At 41.1% G+C, this 26,311-nt stretch overlaps 1 protein-coding gene across 2 annotated transcripts in view; it reads left to right on the top strand.

Moving 5' to 3' along the window:
• Positions 1-26,311, top strand: part of sema3fa (sema domain, immunoglobulin domain (Ig), short basic domain, secreted, (semaphorin) 3Fa) — a 45,171-nt gene that overhangs the window by 6,355 nt on the left and 12,505 nt on the right. For both annotated transcript variants that reach the window (XM_085274459.1, XM_085274460.1), the window contains exons 3-7: positions 20,653-20,813; positions 20,899-20,961; positions 23,215-23,334; positions 24,720-24,809; positions 25,815-25,908. In XM_085274459.1, the coding sequence (XP_085130585.1) occupies positions 20,653-20,813; positions 20,899-20,961; positions 23,215-23,334; positions 24,720-24,809; positions 25,815-25,908 (528 nt within the window). The remainder of the gene's footprint in view (positions 1-20,652; positions 20,814-20,898; positions 20,962-23,214; positions 23,335-24,719; positions 24,810-25,814; positions 25,909-26,311) is intronic.

Below are 26,311 nucleotides of genomic sequence, written 5' to 3'. Positions count from 1 at the left end.
AACGTTTCCAGAATGTAATATGTGCTGACTGTGGCACGCAAGCCCTCAGCAATTATTACTACACTTTGCTACTTTCTCTCAAGAGACGATGTTTGTGGAGGAGGGGAGGGATGTGCATCCCAGCAACCTCTGCTCTGCAGGATACATTCTGTCAAACTATGATTATTCAGGAGAGAAAAACAGAAGGCGACAGCTCCGGTGCTAAATATAGTGTCCTTCCTGTCTGTTTCTTTCTCTTTTTATCTTCCTCTCCTCCTCTGCCTCGTCATCCTCCTCCTCTGCCTTTACTCTACACTCACACCCTCTCTCTACTTGCCTGTTGATGAGACTGGCAGTGTGAGCAGCGGGAGGAGATCACCCCATGTGCAACCCACAGCAGGAGCATGTCGTTTTAGCACGTGCAAAACGCAAAAAAAGGGGCAGCTGTTTTGCCCAGACTTTACTTAAGAAGAAGCTACAACGGTGAGCTAGCAAGTGAATGTGTAAGTGGGGAGTGGGTGGACATCTGAAGGCTAAAGAAGGTTTCACGTACCAGCTCAACTAACATGCAGTAAGTGCTGAAGCTTGAAAGGAAATTATATGTGTGCATTATGTAGCCCTTTTATAGTAATTTTCACTCTGTAAATTACTGGCTCCCCACTCTTTAATGATGCCACAGAGACTAATACACACACACATCATTGCTCTCAATGAAAGGCACCACATTGAAAACATTTTCCCTCAATTTAAATACTTTTTCTGAGCTGGCATGCAGAACCCCCTGTCCCCCTGTGGTGATAAAAATGCTCAACATTCAAATGAAACTGTAATCACCCTGCTATTTATGATTCCTACTTTTAGGCATTTTAATCATAGTTTTAATTATTTGTAGAGGGGAGGAGCAGATATGATCATCTAGCTCCATCAGGATAAGCTTTTAGAGCAGATGCGACTAAAAATGAACATGCAGGGCACCCGGACTGTATCTTTATGTCATTTCAGAGTTGAAACTTTTTGAGTTACCGACATGAGTTTTGCTATAGGTGCAGACAATGCCCTCCCTAACTATAAATTCACATATTTTAACCTCAATTTGGGTCTAACTATTTTCACTCCCTATGTCTGGGTTTTGTTTACTTTTTCCTCCCCTTCACCTTGCACTGACAGCTTTATGACGATGAAAATTTGTGCTTTGATAAATGTATGTTTTTGTGTGCATGTGCAAAGTTTTCTCTGGTGACCCACAAAATACACGTTAGACTATATTATAGTTAGAACTACATTGTAGGAGAGAGGCCTCGAGTTTAGGATTTTTCTTAACACTGTTGGCATTTTCATTGTTTTCTTTTAAAAAGAATCGCTTTGTTTGACCAATAAAAACAATGAAGTTTTATGACAGCCTTATGAAAGGTTTCTACATATAATATGAACATGCATATATTATATTAGATAGAACGGTTAGTGTCTGTGTGCCGCCCAAATTTTAGTCATTCCACTGGACAATATTGACCTTGACTCATTTAAATTGCAAAACTGGTATCATCATACTATGAATCATAATCATTAGCTTTGGCACAATATCACTTTTGTACACATTCAACCTTTAAGCTTTGTGTTTGGGATGCTCCACGGCTGTTCGGCATGCAGGGGATGCATTAACAGCTGTTACAGTTTCGTGAGTTGTGTAAAGGGGGCAACACTCAGCAGGGACAGAAAGACAGTCACACTATGATGGATGCACCTCCATGTGAAGGATGTGTAGGGGAGTGATAGAAAGTCTGAACATGTGTACATCCTGGTGTTTGTGTTTCAGGTCCCTGCTGCACTCTCTTTCTTTCTTTCTTTCTTTCTTTCTTTCTTTCTTTCTTTCTTTCTTTCTTTCTTTCTTTCTTTCTTTCTTTCTTTCTTTCTTTCTTTCTTTCTTTCTTTCTTTCTTTCTTTCTTTCTTTCTTTCTTTTTTAATCGAAAAGTGGCAGACAAGATAAAAATAGATGTCAGACATATGCTTTTTTACTCCTTCATGTTAGAGAGACATATTGAAGAAAATTAGTTATTGTAGTCTTTGTAAGGGATAGTTCAATAATAAGCCGGTAATTTTTGAGGTGTGATTTTAATCCTTATTAAAGGCAGATTATTTAGCAGGCTGTGATGAACCTCACCACCCGCAGAACAGGCGGGACGGCGAGGGAGCGGAAGAGTGCTTAAAGATGGAGTTACAGAGGATGCTGCGGTTTTCTTAAGATTCAGAGTGACAGGGAGGAATGGGAGAGTCTTCTAATATTCATTTTAAGTCCATGCGGTTATGTCTGCATTGTTTGTTTGTGTGTGCATGTGTGTGTGTGTGCATATGTGTGTGTGGGTGCTCATATGCTTGCAGAGCTTCCTCTGTAAAGAGCTGCTATCTATGACACTGCTTTGGTTTGGTTGCCATAGCAGCATCTACCTGTCACTCCTCACAAACTGAATCGGGTTCAAATGATTCTCTCTACAGAGATGAGGTGGGATGCAATCACAGCTTTGTGCTTATTTCCCCAGATGTTTGCTGTCTCGTCTACTCTCAGGCAACCCTGAGGTAAAGCAGCAGCATCCAGTCTTCAAGGCTCAGTTAAGACAAATGAGACAATACATTTGTTAAAACAATAGACTTTGATGAGGTTGTGGTGTGATCTTCTGAAAAAATAGAGGATTGGGCAACGAATAAATTAAGGATTTAGTTCTGTGCAGAGGCTCCACCGGGACTAGACTTGCTCTCCAGATGTGACTGAGGTGTGGGAGTCTTCACGGGTTCACAACTCAGACTGAAATTAAGGAGACAGGGGGTCAAGGGCACCTTTCTACTTGTTTATCTTAGACAGCTATCATTCATTTTTATTTGTCTGTCAGTGTTTGGATCTAGTTACCGCAGTGCCAGTGACCTCATTCCTATGGTGCCCATTTTGAAAATATTAGATGGTATACTTTTCAGGGTACATACATTACTGTCTTATATGGCTTTAAATGTATGTGTCTGTGTTACTAAATATAAACTACCTTGAATAGCAACGTAATGTTGCTTTATTTTTACTTTGGAAGGCTTTCAAACATTTAATATCCATCCATTCATTTTCTCTCGCTTATCCAATTCAGGGTTGTGGTGGGGGTGGAGCCTATTCCAGCTGTCACAAAGCAAGGGGCGGGGTACAGCTTGGATAGGTCAACAGTCTGCTGCAGGGCTAACTGAGAAAGACAAGCATTCACTTTCACATTCACACCTAATTCAGAATCACAAATTAACCTAGCATGCATGTGTTTGGGCTGTGGGAGGTTGATAGAGTGTCCAGAGGGAACCCAAACAGGCCCTGGGACAAAATGCAAACTCCACACAGAAAGACCTGAGTGACCATAGATCTGCTGAATAGCTTTTTCCAGTACAAATAATACATAAATTAAGCCTTTCAGATGTGAGTGAAATTTCCCCAAACTTATTATCATGTGAATTAGAAATTAGCAACTTTAATGTATCCCAAGCAAAAATACTAAACTTTTGCTAAAAGAAGCGTTCCAAGTGCAAGGATTTGTTGTTGTTTTAGCTTTTATCAATAGTATCGGTTATGGCTGAAACAGTAATATTTATAATCAGAACATATTTTCTCCAAAATCACTATCCAGTGTTTTGTTTGAGACATGTACATTTATCTGCATAGTACATTCTGCAGGCAACATTTATAATCGGCTTGATTGGTCAAGCAACACTTCCCACTGTACTGCTTGTCTAGTGTTCAAACCATTGCATCTTACAGAAAGGATTGATCTCGTTGGATTAGAACACATACAATCTTGGAGTCTTCATCCTTTTGGGGGGCTTTTCCTGTCAGCCTGGTCCTATCTGCAATAACAGGTCTGTTTGAGAGTGACTTTGCATTAGAAGCGATGATGTGTAGAAAAGTTATCAGTGGTATCATGTGTCTAAGAGGATTTTCTGCAGCTGCATCACTCTACTATTATCTGAATCTGACTTGAACTGTGATAGGCTCAGTTCCCGTGATATGTTCAACTTTAATGAAATCCAGTTAAAAAAGAAAAACTTTAAAACTTCATTTAAAGTACATAACAGATATCAGTATGCATAGCACAGAACTGTAGTCGCATACACAAGATAGTGACAAATAAAAGTTGAAAAATCAAAACGTATAAAGCACATAATAATGACTGTAAATGCTATAAAAGCCTTTTGAACTTGCCTTGTTCCAACTCAGATATCTAGGAGGACATACAGAAAGACAGAGAATGCTAGATAAGGGTTGAGAGAGAAATGAGGATTGTCGGGAAGACAGGCTGAGAGGAGGAAAAGGTGAAGGGAGCAACAGAGCTGATTCAGAGAAGGCTCTAAGAGTGCTAATGGACTACAGGGCATCAGTGTCAGGTTTGCTATCTCAGCCCGAGCAGAGTGGATAAATGGAAGGATTTGAGAATGAAAAGGAGGAGAGGAGCGTGGGTGCGCAAAAGGCATACTCGGGTCGAATTTTGCGTCTGCTTCCCATTAGTTGTATATGAGTGTTGGATAAGATGGTTTACTTCAGCTTGTGCCTTCATGGACAGCCTCCACAGGTCAGTCCTGTGCCAATGGCCTGGCTGTAACCTTGTGCTGCGAAGCCTAATGTTGGAATCCATAAAAACTGCTGTGTGTTTATTCACATGCACATATTGTCATACAGATTGGCTTAGGAGTGCTCTAAGAAATTTGGACTAAAGCCCCAAGTGTGTCACACATGTCTTCACCAGCAACACAAAATGTTTTGAAAGCAAAGTACAAACTTGTACAAATATTTCACAACCATTACACATTGCCAAGTTGGTTTTATGGGAAATGCTTGCTTTCCTAAGTGATGGGCCAAAGCTGACTTTAGGCAGAAAGCCGAATAACATCAAATACCTGTAATCGTATGATTTTTTTTTTCTTTTGCAGGTGTGGGAGATGTAGTCTGTTAAAGTCTCTGAGTATACACACTGGATAACTACCAAGTAGCTGTCTATGTGATTGTGGCAGAAATGAGGCCTATGGTTGAGTCTGACCATGAGTCTGTGGGAGGCTGCAGCAGTCTCACTATTGGATTAAAAAAGGAGGAGGAGAACATTCCTCCTCCTCCTGCCTCCTGTCAGAGTTGTATTTCATCATTTAGTTACTAACCTCTCCCTTCATATGCTCTACATACATTCTCTCTGCATGATGCATAACTGGTGAAAACCGAGCCTCTGTCAGATGCTAACATCATTACCAAACCCACCTTCAAAGTTTGAGATGTAAATGCTCAGTAAATAGCAAAGCTTTCCTTGTCAGATTGATTTCGCTTGAATCGGATTTGTATTTCCTACGTTCCATTAGCTACTTTGGCTTCAGGCAAGGAATGACCGAGTTTCAAGGTCAGAGCTTTGAGTGAGATCACGCTTGTGTGGCCGAGAACCCCCCTGAACCCATTTAGTCCTGGACGAGCAACAGAGAGGAACTGGGCACAATAGGAAGGGCAGAATGGGGTAGAACATGAGTTTTCCAAGCTGTGTTTTCTGGGTTTATACACTGATGTGCTTCCTGATAATGTGTCGATTGTGGATGGGAGGATATGGCCTCTCATCCGTAATCATTGTAGCGTTTGCATTGACACGATGCCAAGATTTTTCTCCATGCCTGGCCTATTTACGCCCCTTTTCCTCCAGCTTTGTTACTCAGCCCTGTTCTCAGGAACCTTCTCTAGGTGTCCTTAATGGTATGTTGGCAGTGTTGTCCATGGTGTATGCGCCATATGTGTGTGCCTGTGTTACTGCATACATATGTATGAATGAGAAATGGGAGTAAAGGCCTCCTATGTTGCTGTTGTTATTGTTGTTGTTGGTGTCGACGCCTCACTCATCCCCGTGAATGGACTGCTTGGTCTCAATAGAAGAGGGGCGTTCATGTGGGTTGGGTCCATCATTCATTTACTTCATTCATGTCCCCAGGGAGGCAGAGGGGGAGTGGCATACATTGGCATGGCATTAACGCTCAAAGCATCTCTGTCTGTCCTTTGCCTCCCTCTGCTCACACTCCCTCTGCCTCTCATCATTCTCGTCTCTCACTTTTTCTCCTCTTGGCACAAATGGCAAAACAGTCATTACTCAAAGCTTGGCTATGATCCTGGGCTTTCATGTTCTGTAGGATTTCATGTTAGATGGATTGATGCTCCTCTGGATCTTGTGCTTCACCACACTACAATGATGGAAGACCACAGACAGCCTTTCAGGAACCTTAGAAGAGGCAGCACCTCTTGGCACAAACACAGAGGCACAAACTATTTTCCATGGCTGACAGATTTAGTTTTAATGCGGTCAGTTCAGCTGAGAATCAGACAGAGGAAACAAAAAGTATGATCTCCAATCCAAATGACGCTTCGTTCAAGTGTTATCGTATTTAGAAAGCATGAGATGCTTCGAATTCATTCGCCTGTGGCTCTGATTACACGAGTGCCATTAGCAAACAGGATTGGTGCACAGTGTGAAATTTACCATTTCACTACCGTGGCGAGATTACACCGTCCTATTAAACCTTCTGTTCATGCGTATTCACAAATCTTTGCAAGACATTATGAGCAAATTAGACCCTAAAAGCAACAGGATCCTTGTTTGCTTTTCAACATTTTTTGCATGGTTTGGTTTTTAACTGAATTATGTTTATTTTTGCAGTGAAAACTAAATGGTAAATAGATACTGTGCTTTTCTGCTCAATTTAAGCTCTCAAAATGATTTGTTACTACAAGCCTCATGCACACACATGTGCTTTTTTTCACTACCTTCAATTTTTTTAACCTAACATTCACAGACTTACTGAATCCAGAGTTGCCCATGATGAATCCACGTCTTGCCCACAGATACTTTGACATACAAGTTGAAGGATCTAACCACCGACCTTTTGATTAGTAGACGATCCCAAGTCACAACTGCCCCAAAACTACTGCTGTATGTGTAGTCAAGCTGATAGTCAAAATGTAGCACATGGGAGCAGCAGATCCCTGGGTTGAAAACTTGCTGTCTTGCTCTTTTCCTCAGCGCCTGTCCTTATGAAATAAAGACTCAAATACCCCACAAAATTACAATGCTTCAGTTCCACAGAGAAGCCCAGCATTTTTACAAACACACAGAGTTGTCCAACAGGAAGTTAAGCCTAGTGGGTATTGTGGACAGCAAAATGAAATTTCTGTGTAGTAGACAAGATATAAATAATACAGTATGGAGTGCATGAGAAGTGTAATTTTTCCCTTAGGATGATAGCTTCCTCATGCTCCAGTGCTTCAAGGATTTTAAGTGTTAAGATTGCCTAATATAACCTGAGTGAGTTATTTTTTTATCTGAAAGTGATAATGTCTGTAAAGGTTATCTCAACGCTAAAGGTAATTGGAAAGGTCATTGGGGAAAAAGCACTAAGAATATTTCCTCAGTTATGAAAACACATAAATTGTTAAGATAAGAAACTAGCTGCGGGGATTATGTATTGCCTCGCCTACCAAATATGAGATAAACTGCGCAGCATACACTTATTGTATCGCAGTAGTCTCTTGACAGCCTATTTTCAGATTCAGTTTAAATATCTTTGTTGCAAAATATTTTTCTATTGCAGGACCCAGTTGCATGACAATCAAAAGACTATCCCTCAGCTCTTCCAGCTCTATCATGTGTGAGTGCTGCGGATGATTCACTAGTTCTTCAGATGATCATAACCAGACTGCTGGAAAAGCTACAAGAGAAAATATGGCAAGCTGCAAACAAACAAATCTCAGGCACAAAAAAAAAAAGAAAGAAACTTGTCTGCCGTTCAGATCTGATGAATGAAAAAATGATAACGAAGACAGGAGATGGGAGTGCGAGTGGGTGAGAGGGGCCACTCATAAAGGAAAAAAGTCTCTCTCCATTCCTGATGTAGAATAGTCTGTGTTTGGGTTCCTTATCAGTGCAGAGCGGATGGTTAAGCACTGATTTATGACAAGGTATGACAGTGCAAGATAAGAGCATTTTTAGCCTCTATGTGTCTGTGCAATCATTGGCCTCTTTCAGCACCCCATGCAAGGAGGGATGGAGGGTGACTGTGACCAGCATTTCCCACTGTCACGCAAGGCGCCTCCTTCCAACTGATAAGCGCCCTACCTTCCTCTCATTCTGTGTTGCTCTTCGTGTTTCTCTATCTGTCGTCATCGTTCTCCTATCAAAACGTGCTTCCAGCTAATACTTTCTTTTGTTAAACATGATGGATGTAAAAGTGCAGACAGCAGTATGTATGCTGCGACATATGAGCCTAAACCCAAATAGCTACGAACCACTGAATTTTAAAGCACAATGTAATGTGCTGGTGGAGGCTTAACTGTGTCATGACTGCTTAACTGCTGAAAAGGTCATTTCAACATTTCTTATCTACCTCCACTGCATACTAAATCTCACAGAGCAGAACTGCCAACAATAACATACCAGAAAATTCTTCACCATTTTCTGATCCGTTGCATCCAGAGTTTTGTTCCACATGGTGTATGTAATTGATAAAGCTTGCAATTTGAACACAGGCCAATCTCACTTGCCCATTTCATGCCTGGAGTGCAGTAATTGCTGCACGGCATTGACACGAAGGTCTTATGTGACAGGCCTTGATGTGGGCTGTGTAGGGCAGACAAGTTATCTTGTATCTGTTTTTTCTATGATTTTATCCATCTGTTCTCCATTCCTCACTTTGAACTCTGCCAATTTTGATACCTCTGCCTCCTATATCTGCGAAAAATCTCACCATTCAGTATCACAGTTTCACTTGGGAAACTTCGAATGAATTTGAACCTAACCGTAGCTATTCACACATTGTTTGAGCTCTGTTCTTAAACAGACACCCCCTGAATGCTGACCCTCGTGGTCATGGGTGGGAAAAAAAGGCCACAAGGGTCACAAGGTAGGATGTCCCAGCTGTCTATCAAACATAAAAGCTGCCAAATTACCAAGCACTGGTGTTTAAAAATTTCAGAGTGTGTGCGCCAGTCCGCAAGAGAAGCAGAAAGGATCGTGAATTACACAGACAGACAGTAATCTATAGGTCTGTCAGCCTGTCACTCAGCCTGACCTTGGATAGCTTTACTTTAATTGCAGGGTGGTATGAGAGAGTGGGGCCCACCTTCAGCAGACAATTCACTTTATCCATTAAAGATATAATGGCTGCCAACGTGTTTCGTCTTGAAAGACATTTTCTGCTTTTAAAGCGCATGTTTAACCTGCTGGAATGTAAATGATCATTTTTAGCCTGTAATTATTTTCTGCAAGGCCCCTTCATTTTTAAATAATCCAGGTCTTCCACTTCAGAGCTTAATATTTCTGTAGTCACATGTGGAAGTTGATATTGCTTGTAAGAAAAAGGTAACACTAAAGCTCATGGCATTGAAATTCACTGTTTGTCTGTGAGAATATAGTTCCACCTGTAGTCCCTGCTGCAACCGTGATGTATTTTTGCACTTTAAAGTTAGGATTAGCTCTCCTGCCACTGTGTCATTTTGTTGTCTTTGCAGAGACCCTTTGTAAACCACAGATGCAAAACAAGCATGCATTAATAGATCTCAAAGATATCCCGAAACCGAGTTATTTCTAAAGCTTCTGTGGCTCTACGTTTCTTTCAGTTACCCCTCCCCCCTTTCTGCTCCTACTCTCCTCTCCCACATTCTTACTATAGCCTATGTCCATCATACAGGCGCTAAGAAAATATGAATACCCCTGACTGATGGTCATCATCTCCCACTTTGTTTTCCCCACTCATCTCCTCCTATTTATGCCAGATAGACTGACAGACAGCAAGTAGACAGTTAACATGGATGCTCTTTCACTCACAGCACCCAGTCAGCTAATTCTCACCAGTTGGCCTTCCCTACTTTCTTTTCTTCCCGCAGCTCTCACCAAACTTTCCCGCTGATCTCATTCAATGTCAGAATCAAACCCCCGTGTGCACGCATGTGTTTGTGTTGATGTGAGCCTGCATTGAATCTCTCTAATGCTTGCAAATGTACTAAAATCCAAAAAGGGTTAGTGTTTAAAGGGTGACGAACAAAAGATGATTGATGAAAAGAGGCAGTGGGATGCTAGACTCAGTGATAACTGCTGTTGTCTGCAGACAGAATATAAGTTTGTCTGAAGTGTCAGTCCTTGCATAAAAGCCACAAAACATAAAAGAATCACAGAAGTGAAGGCTGCTGGACTTGGTAGACACACAACACAGAATCAGACGCACAGAGATATAGTTGCTGCCTCAATTTGGTCTTTTTCTCAGGGGGATTTAGTTATAGGAGATATTTGGTGTAAGCAGCTTAAATCAAAGAAATGAAACGCTTTAAAACAACATCAGGCATTAGTGGGGCTCAACTACTCTCGCCTCGGCCATAAGAAGAAGCATAATATTGTTTCTGGGCTGCTCCTGAGTAAAAGAAGCTCGGGTATTACCTATAAAAACTGTTCAGGGAATATATGTGTATGTTTGAGTATATGTTCAACTTTCAAGAGAATCTTTGCAGGTTAATTAACTTTTTTTTAGCCAATTTTGTTGTTTCAGTATTTGTACTTGGAGGCAGAGTTTTGTTTTTGTTGTTTTTTTTCCTCTGAATGTAATTATCTTTATAGTCATCTTGTGGGATCAATGCCATTGATCTGCTGGTTGACCAGTGCACAGTCTGGCCTCTAATGGAGTGGATTACTGGAGGAATGTTATATTTGATTCGTCTGGGAAAGATCATCTCTTGAGGGAGTGTTTTGAAAAATCTTGACCTTCATGGAAGTTTCAGTCAATAATTGCTCGTAGTGGCAGCCCATAAATATTTATATTTATGGGAATATTTTTGTAATATATCTCAATGTAAACAAATGATCATTTATCAGTGTACTCCAATTCTAAACGAGACATGAATGTCAACAGCAGCTAATATCTGGTGAAATAACTATTAGAGAAAAATTCAGGAAGATCCCCAGATGTCACTGGTGCTCATCCTCTTGGGGATGTGTGGAAATTTCTAGAAAATTCAATGAATATTTCATCCAAAGTTGAGATATTTCATACTGATATTGACTGGCCAATAGAATACCATTGTCATACCCAATGCTATTCTGCTACTGTCAAATAAATGGTGTCAGTAGTCTGTCAAGAATGTGACAGTGCAACAGATGGTGCGGGAAACATTTACAATGATATTTCCTTTAATTGGACCCTTTAAGCTGGCTTCAAAAGGACACTAAGGTCTTATGAGCTACCATGCCTGCTTCTGCCATTGCACCAACGCGTAACTCCACAGTTTCTGAGAACAAAGCCTGTCAGACAGCTGAGGAGGTCCAAACTACAGCAGCCCATCGGACGACCACACCACACCGCTCAACAACCAGCCGCATGATTGTCGAGAATTATCTGGTTGTCTTTTGCCTGTCATGCAGCATTAGTGCACAAGGCTGAACTGGGGATGTGTGGTGACACGTACCTGGTCGGGGGTAACCCCGCTATTGTGTAGCTGTGACGTGGGGTCAAGTGGATGTATGCAGCAGCAGGGTATGTGGCATAATGTCAACTGAGCTGACTCAGATGGGCTTCTGGCACTTCCACATCAGTGGGTTGTAGAATGATCATTTCAGAGATTTTGGTGGCCTTGAAGCTTGGCCTGTCTGATCATTGGGGTGTAATGACAGTGTTATGTTAATATTACAAAGTTTTACTGATCATCTTATTTTACACAATCAAATATCATAGTTGGTGAGTAGCAATAAAAATACATTTTATGTTCTTTTTTTTGTTGTTTTTTAATAAAAATGTTAAAACTTGTTCAAAAGGCCTAATGTTATTAGACATGCCACTTGAGAACCCTCTTTATACATCTAATTTAAATGGGTGAAGAACAAGAGTGACAGCAGGAGCAAAATACATCTTCACTGAACACATTTCCCGAATTTCTCTACCTTTTCCACCTGCAGCATGCTGGGTGCCAAAGAAAAGAGAAAAAGATTCGGCAGAAAAAAGGCATTTGTTATCTCAGTGGGCTGGTATGCAGACAGAGGCTAGTGGATACTAGCAGGATCAGACAAGCCAAAGAATATGAGAGGTGTTTGAGGAAGCTTGTTGATAAATGAAAATGGCGTTAAGCAGGAATGATTTAATGTAAATAGGGGTGGTATAGCTGCTATAATATATTTACTAGAGCTGTATGCATATATCTTTAAAGAATTCCCACATTGTTCTGGGTGGTGGGCAAGGCTGATGGAAATGTTCAGTGTGAAGAAATTGTTGCTGGATGGCAACGTGATAAATGATCTTGAGATATTTGTTTACATGTCGCTCCTCTCTGGGAAATGATTTGGTTTCATTTTGTAAATTAAAGGAATAATTCAAAAGTAATTTTCTCAAAAATATGAATTTAAAAGTTCATTCGTTTTGATCCCAGCTGATATAAATTGTTACATTGTTTATTGGCTTATCTGGACATGAATTAAGAGTTTTTCCAATTGGACAATACTACAATGCTTGATTAATGCACAAAACCCTTTTTATCAGATTTGTAATGATATTTGTGGTGTCACAAAAGACCGTCAGTTCAGAACCTCAAATAAGCAGTGGTTTCCTGTGACCTCCAAATCTGTCTGACCACCTTCCTCTGTGGACGGTGTGGTTTTTAAACAATGCAACACTGTTTTCTCCATTCCCCCTGAGAGACAAGAGTCCCGATTTCTACAGCCGCTAGATATTTTTGTCACTTACATTAAACCTTTAGGAGGATTTGCTGAAAAAACTTGTGCCTGCACCTTCCCACATATGGCTGCCTGTGGAGTGAACTGGATTTCCAGAAGAGAAGAGGAATAAAGTTTCCAGTTTCTGTCCAAGATATTAAAGTTGGACTACATCATACCACGTGACCAGTTCATCTGATGAGGCTGACCACCACCCAAGGGATTGTTCACCAATACACTGTTTGTTTAAGCCATAGTTTCTTAGATGCAAAATAAATAAATAAAGGAAATGCTAAAATGAGTCTCCATAAACAAAAACGTAAACACAAACTTTACCTGGGCAATGAAGGAATACACTGATCTGTTGACCTTATGTTGCCACAACAGGTGTGATGTGTCCAAACCCGCAGGAGGGTCTTGCACTTTGACGCTGGTAGTGAATCTTTTGGTCCTTTGAGTTGTGAGTTAGGGCCTCCATGGATCATTCTTGTTCAGGTGCATCTCGTGGTCAATAAGATTGGGATCTAGGGAGCTTGGAGACCTGTCTGCCATAAAGGAGTGTGTTTATTTTGCATCAGTGTTTACGTGGGTGGTACCTACCAAGAAGTAGACCCCACATGAATGCCAGGACCCAAAGGTTCCCATCAGAACATTGCATGCAAGATGATTAATGTTAATCACTTCTAAGCGCTTCACTTAGCCGTCAGTGTTTTTGTTGTTGTGGCTGATCTCTGTGTATTTGTGCTGTTTGTATATTGTTGATGAAGATCATACTTGCTCATTACTTTGTTGACTTTTAAGTCTCTCTTCCATCTCTTGTTTTTTAACTAACCTGGCAGCGGAGGTCCTAATCAGTGTTTGTGTGTAGCTGGGCAGACAATCAGGGTGTTTTCGTCCTCACTCCAACTCATGATTAGAATTGAAGAGCCTCTGTGTGCCTTTGTGAGCTTTGTTTTTGGCCCTGAAGCAGCTCTAGAGGAGTCTCAGCCTCTCTGCCTTGGCTGTACAGAGGAGCTTTCATAGAGTTTGACTCAGAGTTTCTATGGCTCTCTCCTGCCTGCTTTGATAAATGGAAGTTCTTAGGTTCGCTGTCAGCCTCCTCTACCCTCGGGACTCCTCCTTCCATTCTCACTCCTCTACCGTAACATTTGCTGTTGTGGGTGAAAAATCACCATAGGGAATAGAGTAGATTCTCAGTGCTTGACTGAGAGTGGAACACCCGGAGAAGGTAGAGGTGGCAGTTGTCCCCAGTAGACCCTGAGTCAACACTTGCTGCTAATGGTCTCTCTAAATTTACCTTCTAATTACCCTCCTCTTATTGCCCCCAGCTAACAGCATACTGGCAATAGCCTTGCAACACAAGGAAGCCAAAAGACATGATGAAAATTACACTTTGTTCAGTTCTGGCTAAAGTCAGCAGGAAGGGAACTGATCCACTGACAACTTGGCTTGAGAAAGATGCAAATTTTCCTAATCAAATCAAGAATCAGGAAAAAACTATAAATAGGAATCAGAAGATTCCTTTGAGAGATCTTTATACATCTGGCTCTGTGTTAGTGCAGCTGACAAAGAGGGAGAGTATTTATTCTAAGTGCCAGGCCAAAGGTCAGCCGGGGAGAGGAGGATTTTTCACTCATTCACACCCGCTCTGTCTCATTATTCAGCCCTCTCCATAATCCTTCTAAACTAGGTTGTCACCACTGACCACTGCCGCCATCCTGACCAGCCCGCTGCAAGCGATGGCACAGCTACAACAACAAACAGCTTTATCACAGCATAAACACCATCCCAGCCATACGTGTACACAAACATTCGTGCATACAGCAGCCAGCCACAAGAGCGCACAATGCTATGGCATAAAACCGAAACCAAAGTAAGGAACAACCAGTTATTTTCTTTAAAATCTAGAGATTAGCGTTATAGAGGAAGAGAGTCAACAAAATTGTGCCCTCCCCCATTCAGACTTTTCAATATCCCACCTCTCACCGGTCCCATCCTCTTTAAGCACCCCACCCAAACATCATCATGACCACCCAGCTCTGCTGAACGTAAGGAGGCCACTGTGAGCTTTCACCGCAGACCCCTCATGTCCTTTAACCTTTCACCCTCAACTCTGCTGAGGACAGCTGTCTGTGGCACTGTGTACAGAGAGAAAAGCCAGCGTTCTGGACCGGGAACCGCCTCAAGCGTTTGTATTGGTTATTTAAATATGTTTCAATCAAAACTCTTACACTGTGTTTTAAAAAAGCCTGAAGTTATTTTTGCTTTTCTTTAAAAAAGAAAATCAACAGTAATAACTGATTGATGTTTGCTGTTCTGTCTGAGGGTTCAAAAGCCATAAGGCAAGTCAATCCTCTTCAGTCTCTGGATGTAGTTGCTCTTGTTTCTGATCACGTCATATAGATACCATATAATGCAACTTTAACAAAGGTCAGGTTTGTGGACCAGATACAGAGAAACTGCATGACCTTTGCTGTCAGCTGAACCAGGGATCTTCTTCTCCCATGTGCTTTAATTAACCTTTTCTGTCATCTGTAACAGCAGAAATAGATTTGTTATAATCTCTCATTTCCACTCAGGAAGTGAACTTAAATCAATCTTTCCCTGCCTTCGATTTGTGCAGTGGGAGACAGGTGTCTCTGATTTGATGTGAGGATCAGAGAGCTCTACCTCTTTCTCTGTGAGCACACACACACACACACACACACACACACACTCGCGCGCGCACACACACACACACTAATACCGTGTATCAGTAGCAGACAAGCATGAAGAGCATCTGAGTGACAGCATCCGGAAGCTCTAAGATAAGATGTAATCTGGTGCCAATTATTTCTCCTTGACAGGCGCAGGTAAGCAGCAATCAGCTCCAGTGACATGTGTTGTGAGTCAATAGACCTTACCCCAAAGGGTGGTGAGAGGCTGATTATGAGGTTCTGAACTGAGGCAAACACGAAAGACAAACACCAAGTCGGGTTGAGCTGATAAGCATTCCCACCGCTGTTCAGATGCTCTTTTATCCCCAATGACCTCTCCATTCTGTGCAAACACACAAAGATACACTGGCCCCAGACATTCAGTATTCACTTGAGAGATGCACTGAATGAAAGAAAGTCCTAGACTGCATGCGTCTTCAAGCAGATTAAAGTCTTCGAACCTAAATGGCAAGTGTGTCAGTGTTTTCCGAAGTAACTCTGCTAATCCACAGCTCATTTTTATTTATTTTAGAACTAGATATTTTCTTTAAAGGTAAGCTTGCTCAAAAAACAATGACACTTCTTATATCATATCTGTATGTCACACGGGCAGCAGATGAGTTTAGCTAGTGAAACGGCCTGAATTCCAGTATGTTTGTTATGTGGCTATAAGCGCACAAATAAACATGCTGTCGTTGTTTGTTTAATTTGTGCTCAAACAGCAACACAGAATTTTTTTTGTTTTACTTTAAGTTGTTTGCTGTAATTTGATGTTGAGTATGTACAGTGTATTCCTCCTTTTAAAACCACTTTTTGTTTATACGGCGATAAGGTAAAGTGAGTATATGTGGACATTTAGTGGTTCATCGTGTTGTCAGCTTGTCATAAATGTGGTATCTCTTGGATGCCTTGTGGGAATTTCCTCAGATTTAGCATAAACATCCACTTGGACTCAAAGATGAAGAAATCAGAATTTGGTGGTCAAAGGTCGGTATGACTTCATAGTATGTGTTTGGTTTGTGCTAAATTTACACAAATCTAAAAAGATTAATAAAAGAAAGAAATGATGGCTTGTTGCATCCGATGTTCAAAGGTCATGTCTTAACAAAATTCTAACTGGCTAGTTGGGATGTGCAACCACACCACACTAATTCTAGTGGAACATTTGACAGTCACAGACAAGCTAGTTTCCTTGCTTGCAGTCATTATGCTTAATTACTATCACCATACTTAACAAATGCTTACCAATGAAGTTGATCATCCTATTGGGACTCTAAACAGGTAAAAGTGAAAGAGTATTTTCAGTAATCTTGCACAACTTGGATTGTCGATATGGTTACAGAAAAGCAAGTTCAGCTGTTCATAGGGTATTAATTACAGTGCTAGTCAAGGGAGTTTTACAGACAGTCTTATATATAAAGTTACTTTTAGGGACACATCCTTGCATGCTTGGCTGCAGACAAGCTGCAACAAGGTAGAACCACACCTTTACTTTGGAGAATGTGAACATAAGTAAATTTGGAAATTTAGACCACATGCCATGAATGCCTGGGCAGGTATGCGGGATTTTCTGTTGCCTGCTCCCTCGTACTAAGTGCAGATTGATTGTGAGGAAGGGGCTTAAGCTGAAAGAGGCATTAAAGAAGCAGTAGTGGTGTCTGTGTGGTACGTGTTTTATTATCTATTTATAGATACAAAACAGGGGTCATTTATGTCCTTTTGAGGACCCTGACTAGGGTTGATCCAGGAACAACACACCATGGTACAAATACTGGCCTATAAAAATATAAAGTATATAAAAGCCTATATACCTTAGCTTCAAAGCAGAGCAGAGGGATCACATAGGTGACTAACTAAAGGATCAGTTGACTAGTCTGTGTTATTCACATTTCTGCAGAGTCGATTGAGTTTTGTTCAACAAACTGAAGGCAATTAGAGAAAGGTCATAGAGAAAGAAAAAGACAATGTTCTGCCTGCCTGACTGTCTGGTAATTATTACAAAGACCTTGCTGGGAAGCTGGGTGATATACACGAGGTTCTGTGGTCTTTAAAAAAAAATGCAGGACCTGGTGCACTATCATTGCACTTGTGCCCTATCATTGCTGAATGTACCAGCTGGTGGTAATTTCAGCCATTTAATTCCATGTTAAATGCCTGTTTTTGGTTGTTTTTTGGAGCGTTTTTCTTTGCTTCAAACAACCATTTAGTCTGAGCTCCTTAACACACAGGAATGCTTTTTGAGAAGATGAATTTGTGCTGACAATAGAGTGTATGTGTGGTTCGAGGTGGACTGTTACCATACTTCACCACTAATCTCACCACACCTCAGGCATTATTTCAAGGTAAATGTGTTTTAGCGTGTCTCACCTTGCAGGGATGTAATGTTTCTTCTTTGTGAAAGCTTGCCACGTCATTTGCACCGACTAAAATGTCAGGATGAGAGGAGCCAGTATGCTTTAGAAATCTCACGTCGTATTTTGAGTTGAGCTGAGTTCATTCACAAGCTCAAAAGAGAGAAACAAAATAAACGACGTTAAACTGATCTACTGAACTTGCCATTTTCTATAAATCACAAAAGGTGATCACGTATTGCTTTGAACATAATTCTCAAATTTTCAAGTCAAACAGATCATGAAGTTTTACTAACGGAGTTCAGATGGTGCGGTATCTTGAACCCACTTTGTGTGCTGTCCTAATTGTTGTTAAGAGTTTTTAATTGATGTCATATACTTTACCTCATTGCTCAGCACAATAACTGAGATATGCCAGAATTTAAAAAAGAGAATACTGTCATTTAAGAGTGTTTTAGGCCTGCGAGTTTTAACTTTGTGCAATATAGATATCTTATATCTGATTTCCAAGAGTTTATAATAATAATAATACATTTTATTTAAGGGCGCCTTTCTAAAGCACAAGGTCACCTTACAAAGAGAAAAAGACATCAATGAAGCAGTAGATTAAAATAGATTCTAATAAATTAAAATACAGAAACCAGCAAAATACAACCACAAACAACAAATTAAAAAACAGAACAAAAACATTATTTGACAGCAAGTAAAATCTGTATTAATTTAGTTAATTTTTACAAAAGAAGTGATTTCATCCACCATTTCAATCTTTGTTCTATTTTAGCTGAAGGAGCTGTAGTCCTCATGTAGACAAACATCCACAGCACATGGAATGAGTCCGAAGTGCTGTAGATGTTAGGATGCTGGTGATGTGTAAGTGACATGTAATCTTGGACAGGTACCTCAGTTAATATCTGTTAAATCATGGTTCCCATATTAATACATGTTGAGTTTTCCCAGTGCAGCTTTTTTAGTATACAATTGACTGGTCATTTTCCCCACATCGGGATTAATTAGGTCACTTCTGACAGGATGAAATTTGATTTGCTTTGGGGTGAAGCACATCGATCCAGTGATCCTGGATGGGAGATTCACAAGAGAGAAAGATGACAGGCTGTCAGATACTTGAAGCTGGTTGCTATTAACAGGTGATATGTTTAGGCGAACGTTTACTTGTAATGTAGTAGGTTGTCTGTCTGTCTGCCCGTCTAGTCTGGTTTGCAGTGACCTAACTGTCTGATTTATGGCAGCCGGTCCTCTCCCTTTCTGATGCCCGTGCATGTAGATCTGAGTGCAGAGGTGATAAATGTGGGGTCACGGCTGAAGTTCCAGTATCGTTTGACTGCTGGGCTTGCCACAGCAGATAACAGGCTGTGTTTAGTTGACTAGCAAACGAAGATGGAAGATGTTTATAGAACAAGTCTGGTGCTCGACTGTCTTAGGATACTATCTATGTGTTTGTGAGTGCGACTTTTGCATGAATACAGTAATCCTGGATTACACATGGCAGTCTTTCCTGGAAACCCTCAAATACACTGAAAAAATCAAACCTCAGAAAATATTCATCTTATTTCTGATTTAATGCTTTTTCAGGATTCGGGGAACAGAATAGACTTAAAAATAAAACCCCTGACGTGTACTTTCACCACAGCATGGCAAAATCGCATATCGGGGTTACTATTAAACTGTTTAATGTGTTTGGAGGCATCTTATGAGAATTACATGGGTGACAGGCACGTCTGTTTCTGTTTACTACCCGCGCACCATGATGCTGCACCGTGACTGCAGCATTTCACAGTTTCTGAAGGAGCTCAGCAAACCAACAGGGAAGAAGCTCTCTAGGAGAGGATTCATGTCAGTATTTCCACATGTCCCGTGCAGGTGGAGAACTTCATGCTGTCTTTTATTTCCCTAAGTAAGACTTTCTTCCTCGGTCGGGTTAAGGAAAGTCGTTATAGCTGCCATATGGAGTCTTTTTCATCTCCAGTGACTCTTAGATTTGGCTACACAGAGCATAAGAGCATTTGTACGGTCCCATTAAAGTGGAACCTGAACAGGCCTTCCATGGGATCCTTGGGCTTTCTCTACAAACAGAACAATCTCAGCTTTCACAAAGCAAATTCTGAAAGACAAGAGAAACAGATACACTTATCAGAGCTGCTCCAAAGATAATAAGAGGATCGGGGGAGGAATCTGCTTTTTGTACAGCAGCACTGAAAGTCACATTTTCACACCACTGAGCCTCCCCGTGCAGTATGTGAGCCATCAGTTTCATTTCAAAATAGATTTAACAGCGATATGGAGGAAAGTATGCTGCGGTGTTTTGCTTCCCAGGGAGCACATCGGTTCATTCGTGGCTAATTCACCAGGGGAGATTGTTACAAAGTCTATCATCCCCTTCACAGCTTGTTACAACTGAGGTTCAGACTCCACGGCCCTGAATGTTATCAACCATGTGGCCTGTTGTAATAAACAGCGTGGTATTTGACTTCTTACTGTTCCCATAACTTGTGACTGATCTTTTGCGTCTCTCTTGCCATTCATTTAGGATTCCCGTGAGTTATTTTTTGTCTGCTTGCTTTAGTCAAGCCCGCCGTACCCATATTTAGTCTGACCATAACCCCATTATGGCAGGATGTAATTGGGGGGTAAAAACATAATCTGTAAATTAATCTTGGATAGTTTGATGGTAGGCTTGGCATCATTAGTATGTTGCCATGTCTTTAACAATAGAATACTTTGTGTGTTTGTGCGTATGTGTTCCAGAAAAAGGCAGCCGACACACAATTCCTGAGACTATGTCTGTGGTTTGGGTTTTCTAGTTTTATTGTGTGTTTTTCTACTACAGTAATTGCAGGTTCAGTATGAACAAAAACATTTATTTTTGCACTTTTTTTGCCCCTTTATAGAGCTGAAGTCTACCGGCACTGCTCACCACTTCTCCTTTTTGCTGAATTCAACCGACTATCGGATCCTTCTCATGGACGAGGACCATGACCGCATGTATGTGGGCAGCAAAGATTATATACTCTCTCTGGATCTACATGACATCAACAAGGAGCCTCTCATAGTAAGAAAGTTTCTACCTAAACACTGAACTGCCCAAGCTCGGCATGGGTTTACAGCTAACCAGCTTGTGTATTTTTCACTGTCAGATCCACTGGCCTGTTGCCCCCCAAAGGAAGACTGAATGTGTTTTGTCAGGGAAAGACATCAATGTAAGTATTTAAAAGAAAAAGCAATTCTGACGAATGAAAAATCCCAAACATTTTCTAGTTTCATTTATAAAAACTTACTATTGTTAATTGATTTTCATCTAAATACTGAATTTTTGGTTGTTGCAAGTTTTCAAATCAAATCATCAGTGCTGAAGGCAGACTAGCATCATACAAGTGATAGCTTCTGGAGACACCGTGCTACAATTATCCTTATAATGCATTTAATGTGGTTATTCAGTAGCACTCAGACTTCAGCTGGACTTCAAACTGAAATTTAAAAATTCAGATTCTACACTCTGTTTATAAAGATGGCTATATGGGTATCACACTATCACAAGTAAATAAACACTTTGTTTCCAGGGTTACCCCTGTTCAAATTTAACAGTGTGTTTTAATCCTGTCTTTTTTTGGTGATGCTCCCAATTTTAATGTTGGACTGGGGTTAACAGAGGACATTTTCAAGCTCCTCCAAATGTGTGACTGGTTATGAAGCTCTTATTTACTGCCTCTGAATCCCTGATAGCTAATTGCACACAGATGCCACCAATTTAGCTGAAGCAGGAACTTGAACCTTGCAAAAAAAAAATGCACCAGTCTAGAAATGCCAAATTATTATCATTATTTTCCTTTCTTTCCACACCGTAATCATTTTACCTTTTGTTGTTCAGACAAGCTTCCAAAATGAATCGGTCACTGGAAGCCTCAGACCCATATGAAGTCTTAAAAGGGTTCAGAGACATTCAGACATCTCCTTGCACCTCCTGTGCAGCCCCCACAAAGAAGGGATGGAAACTCATCATTGAAATTCATTTAAAAACCAGATTCCTCTCCTTTGATTTCGTTCACACGTTGATCCCCCTCCTACCCTCAAACACACACATATGCACTTGTTTTATCCATGCTAGGGGTGAGAGACGGCACAGTCAGGGTGCACCAACAGTTTGATGAGGCTGTGGATAATAATCCTTCTCTTCCTGCTGGTATAAAGCTCAGGCAGCTGTTTATCCTACTAGAATGTTCATTTATGCACGTCTGGTGACCCAAGCCTCCAAGCGCCTCTGGCTACATTGGCCTATGTATGTTCATATGCGCCTGTATCAGCTTCTGTGTATGTGTGTGAGGGGATGGGTTTGAAATTTCATCAACAGAATAAGAGAATAAGAGATAAGACCGGCTACTGCAAGACATCGCAGCAGTCTTGGCCGCTCTTTAGTGAATGACAAATGATGACAATTCAGAAGCAATTCAGAGGGGATGTTGGTTCAGGCAGGAGGTCAAAGGCAATCAGCCCCACTGTGCTCTCTGTGGGGGAGCACAACTGTGCACTGAATGATACACACAGGCCCGCATGCGTAAACACACGCACAAAAACACATCCTCTGAAACCTCTGACTTGTGCATCTGTCATGCTGTTAAAATCTGCCAAAATGGCTCATCCCCCATCCTGCATACAATCTTTTTTATCTACTTGGTTCATCCTTTCTTTTTCACCAGCTGTCACTAGCAGAAAACATGACAGACAAATCTGAACAGAGCTTATCGGCTTGAACATTTCTGTAGTTGGAATTTTGATTTGGTGGATTGTGACCAGGAAGGCAGACAGCTGGTCAGGCAAACAGATTGGAAAAAACCTAGAAAGCACAGAGCTGTGCTCACTGAGAGCACCTCTTTGTCTTTAGTCCAAAAAAGGAAAACATTGGCATTGCTTGAATTTCGCTACTAAGAAATTAAAATTCTAAATTCAGGCCAATCAGTGTTGAGCTTTTCACATTTTTGGCTTTATGGTTTGTCTAAAAAAAAAAAAAAAAAGAAAAGTTAATTGGATTTCAAAACCTTTTCATTTCTTCCCATTTTTTCATTCAAGCACTCTTATTTGCTCTAACCAAAATCTTTCCCATTTGTCAAATTTGACAGAACACTGAATTGGGTTTAACCTCAATCCCTGAAGCAACCACACTTAACATCTCAGAGGCGCTGCTTTCCTTGGTTTCAGCCACACACTTAAATGGTGTTTGGAAACATTTTCCCTGTGAGAGTGTGGTCCGATTGGAAGCCAGAGCCAGCCTGACACAGAGAGTGGAACAGCGCTGCCAAACAAAAGCCAGCCAGCAGAGGAAGTGATAGATGTGATGTTTTTAAGGCAGACAGAGGAGTTATTAACCATCAGTAGGGCACTGTATATTAAGCATCTCCCTTTATCTACTGCATTTTCATTATCTTGTGCTGTCTGTGTTTTGTTTTGCTGTCTCTCAGGGGGAATGTGGTAACTTCATCCGTCTGATTGAGCCCTGGAACCGGACCCACCTGTATGTGTGTGGGACAGGCGCCTACAACCCCATCTGCACCTATGTCGACCGAGGACGCAGGTCACAGGTAACCAAAGACACAGCCAGGCATCCATGGAGACATTTTGACCTCTACTCTCTACTTCCTAAAGAACCATATCAGTCAATCAGTCTCAGGTCAGAGACGCTCCTCCTGCTCTTGCGCTTTAGTTTCATGGGCTTTGCTTCTCTTCCATCATTTTCTGCGTATTAGTTTTCATCGATTTGCACTCTTTCACGGTCTGGAGGACTCAAAGAAAAAAGCTTGGTTAGACCTCTCCAGATCACCATTGACATTACAAAGTTGAAGTTGGTAAGGCAACAAATAAGAGCAGCTAAGTGCTGCTGCTTAGGGGCCATTGAGGCTATAAGCTTCTCTTACCATTGTGAATATCACGATGACACTATATCTATAGAAAATACCTCTGCTTGTGGTCCTCCATCCCCACCCTCACCTGTTTATACACTGTGGCCCTGTGGCCTGTCTTGCTGTCTTGCTGAAAACCTCTGAAAAGCAATCATTACTGATGGAGCCTCTCATCCATCATCAGCCTTGTAGCTCACCCCTCCCTCTGTCCCTTCCTCCATCCCTCCCTCACTCGATGGCCACGCAGAGCTTCGGCAGCTGCCCACCCAGTTATAGTCGACACACTTGCATTCACCGCTCAGCCTGTTTAGTCTCACTGTTCAAATGGAGGGTTCAGATTTCAATGTAAAGGTCAGTCTGTCTCTTGTCATTCAGTTTCTCCCCTAAGGCCCAAACGCTATGTTACTTCACACTGTAAAGATTTTTCTCAGTAACAGTAGATGTAAACAAAAACCAGTTGTTCAGAAATTCGTCCCCGTCTTATACAAAGGGCTTCACACATTTTTTAATCCCCAGTTCATGCCCAAACTTTGTCCCGTAACTGCAAACGTTTTCCTTTAACTGCATCAGCTTTTATGCCTTTTCGAGGCGGCTTCACAGCTTTCTCTGCAGGCTGATGAGCTCCACATCAAAAAGTGTAAAAAACGTGAACATTTAGTTTGGTTGCTAATAACAGTTACACTGTGAACATGCGTACACGTATTTTCTCATATGTTGATGTAATTATATTCAGTGTATATGTTGTTTGCGATTTAATGTGTTCTGTATAACCTGCATGCTTTACAGCTGCGTTTGCATGTCTCTGAGTCTAATCGCACATGGGTATCAAATGATCAATGCCACTCATCAGGCTCTCTTCGATCACCTTTGACCTCCACTTTGACCCACTCACATTTGTATTTCCATCTTTAAGAACTACTTTTTTTTATTCGACTTCTTTTGTCCAATCCCTTTTGCTCTGACATATTTACTCTTCTTTTTATGTCATGGTCGGCATCAGTTGACTTTAATCTGGGATGTTGTACGTCGGTAATGAGATGGCCATTGTGCCATGTCTCTGTTTTTAGGGGTTCCACTACCAACAGGCATCCCAATCTGGAGGGAGAACAAGTCGAGCAGCAGACTACAGCGCTACATCACAGCCTTTGGAGGCGAAGGTGGGCTGAAAGTTTTGTAGAGTTTTATGCCCACCTGGAGTACTTTTTTTATTAGAGTTGGGGGAAATAATAGGGGGAAAGCATAACTATAAATAAATTTCTTCTTTTAAATATCTTGGGTTATCGAGGCAGCTTGCTGAACTACTGAGCCTCCAATCAACTCTGCTTTCAAAACTGAACTGAACGAACAAAAAAGTTCTGCATCCTGTTAATGACTAGTATTTTTTTTTTTCAGACCTTTATCTCCAGTATTAAGCAGCAAATGTACACAAACAAAATATGCGGGGGGAAAAAGTTCCCCCTTTCACTAAAGTTTTCAGACAAATGCACAAAATCGTTGACCCAAACCACGGTTGTCATCTTCATTGATTTACGCAAATGGTAGCGTTTTCATCACCACACACATATTTATGAGTCATACTGTATCTTGTTACTAAAAAACAATATCCAAGCTCAGGTTACAAACACAGCTTTACATCTTTTTTGCCTTACATATTTCCTACCTGTCAGACATCATCAGTGAGCTTTGAAGTGCCTGAATGACCTCCGTGTAGACATGTACCCAGTGTTGACACAGATGTTCCAACATGTCCTCTTGCACTGTGGAATAATGAATTCTTGTTTGAGCCACTAACATGAGAAGCATGGTGGATGAGTTTTGAACTGCTGTCAGCGTTTGCCTCCACCTCGCCATCGACTGATAACCGCTTTTGTGCACTATTTGTTCCCATTAGCAGAGCCATGTAAGCTGCCTATAGGGTCACCACTCACACTTAATCATTATTACCAACTTAACCAACTGATCACATTAGTTTGATGACGCCATTGCCTTTTTAAAACTTGTAAGTCTTGTAAAGTAAATGATATAGCCAAACTGCCCCCCCTCCCCACCCAAACACACACACACACACGCGCGCGCACGCGCGCAAACAAAAAAAAGTTCCTTAAACATAATAAATCTGTTACCATGTGGTTAATGTTTTTCTTCACCTTTTACCATTACAGGAATACATTTTCCGCCTTGAACCTGGTAAAGTGGATTCTGGGAAAGGAAAATGTCCCTATGACCCTAAGCTGAACAGCGTCTCGGCTTTGATCAGTAAGTATCAGCTTTTGTTTTTCCTTCCAACGACGTGTGCAGGCGTGAAAGACATAAAAGATCTGCAGTTTGTGTTTGGTTTGTATTGCTGAATGGGACTACTGGTGATCACTTTGACACTGCAGCGCTGTGTTACCGAATTTTAAGGAGACTTGACGGTTGTGCATGATGTGATGATAAACCCTTTTAATTAGTTAATTGTTCATTTAAAAACAAAAAAGGGCAAATAAAGAGAGCTTTTGGGTTTTTTTCTTTAGATTGTGTTTAAATTAACCAGTATTTCAAAACTAAACACTGATTTTAGATTCACACAAGATAGAGAAAGTCGATAAATGATCACATGTACACAAGTAAATTAATTTACTGATAACCATCTCAGTCATTAGTCAGTCAGCTGTTTCAA

Source organism: Mchenga conophoros, linkage group LG5, assembly GCF_057382185.1.
Source record: "Mchenga conophoros isolate Kocher_MC1m ecotype Shallow Benthic linkage group LG5, M_conophoros_male_GT1.1, whole genome shotgun sequence".
Lineage (NCBI taxonomy): Eukaryota > Metazoa > Chordata > Actinopteri > Cichliformes > Cichlidae > Mchenga > Mchenga conophoros.
This window is presented reverse-complemented; position numbering and strand designations above follow the sequence as displayed.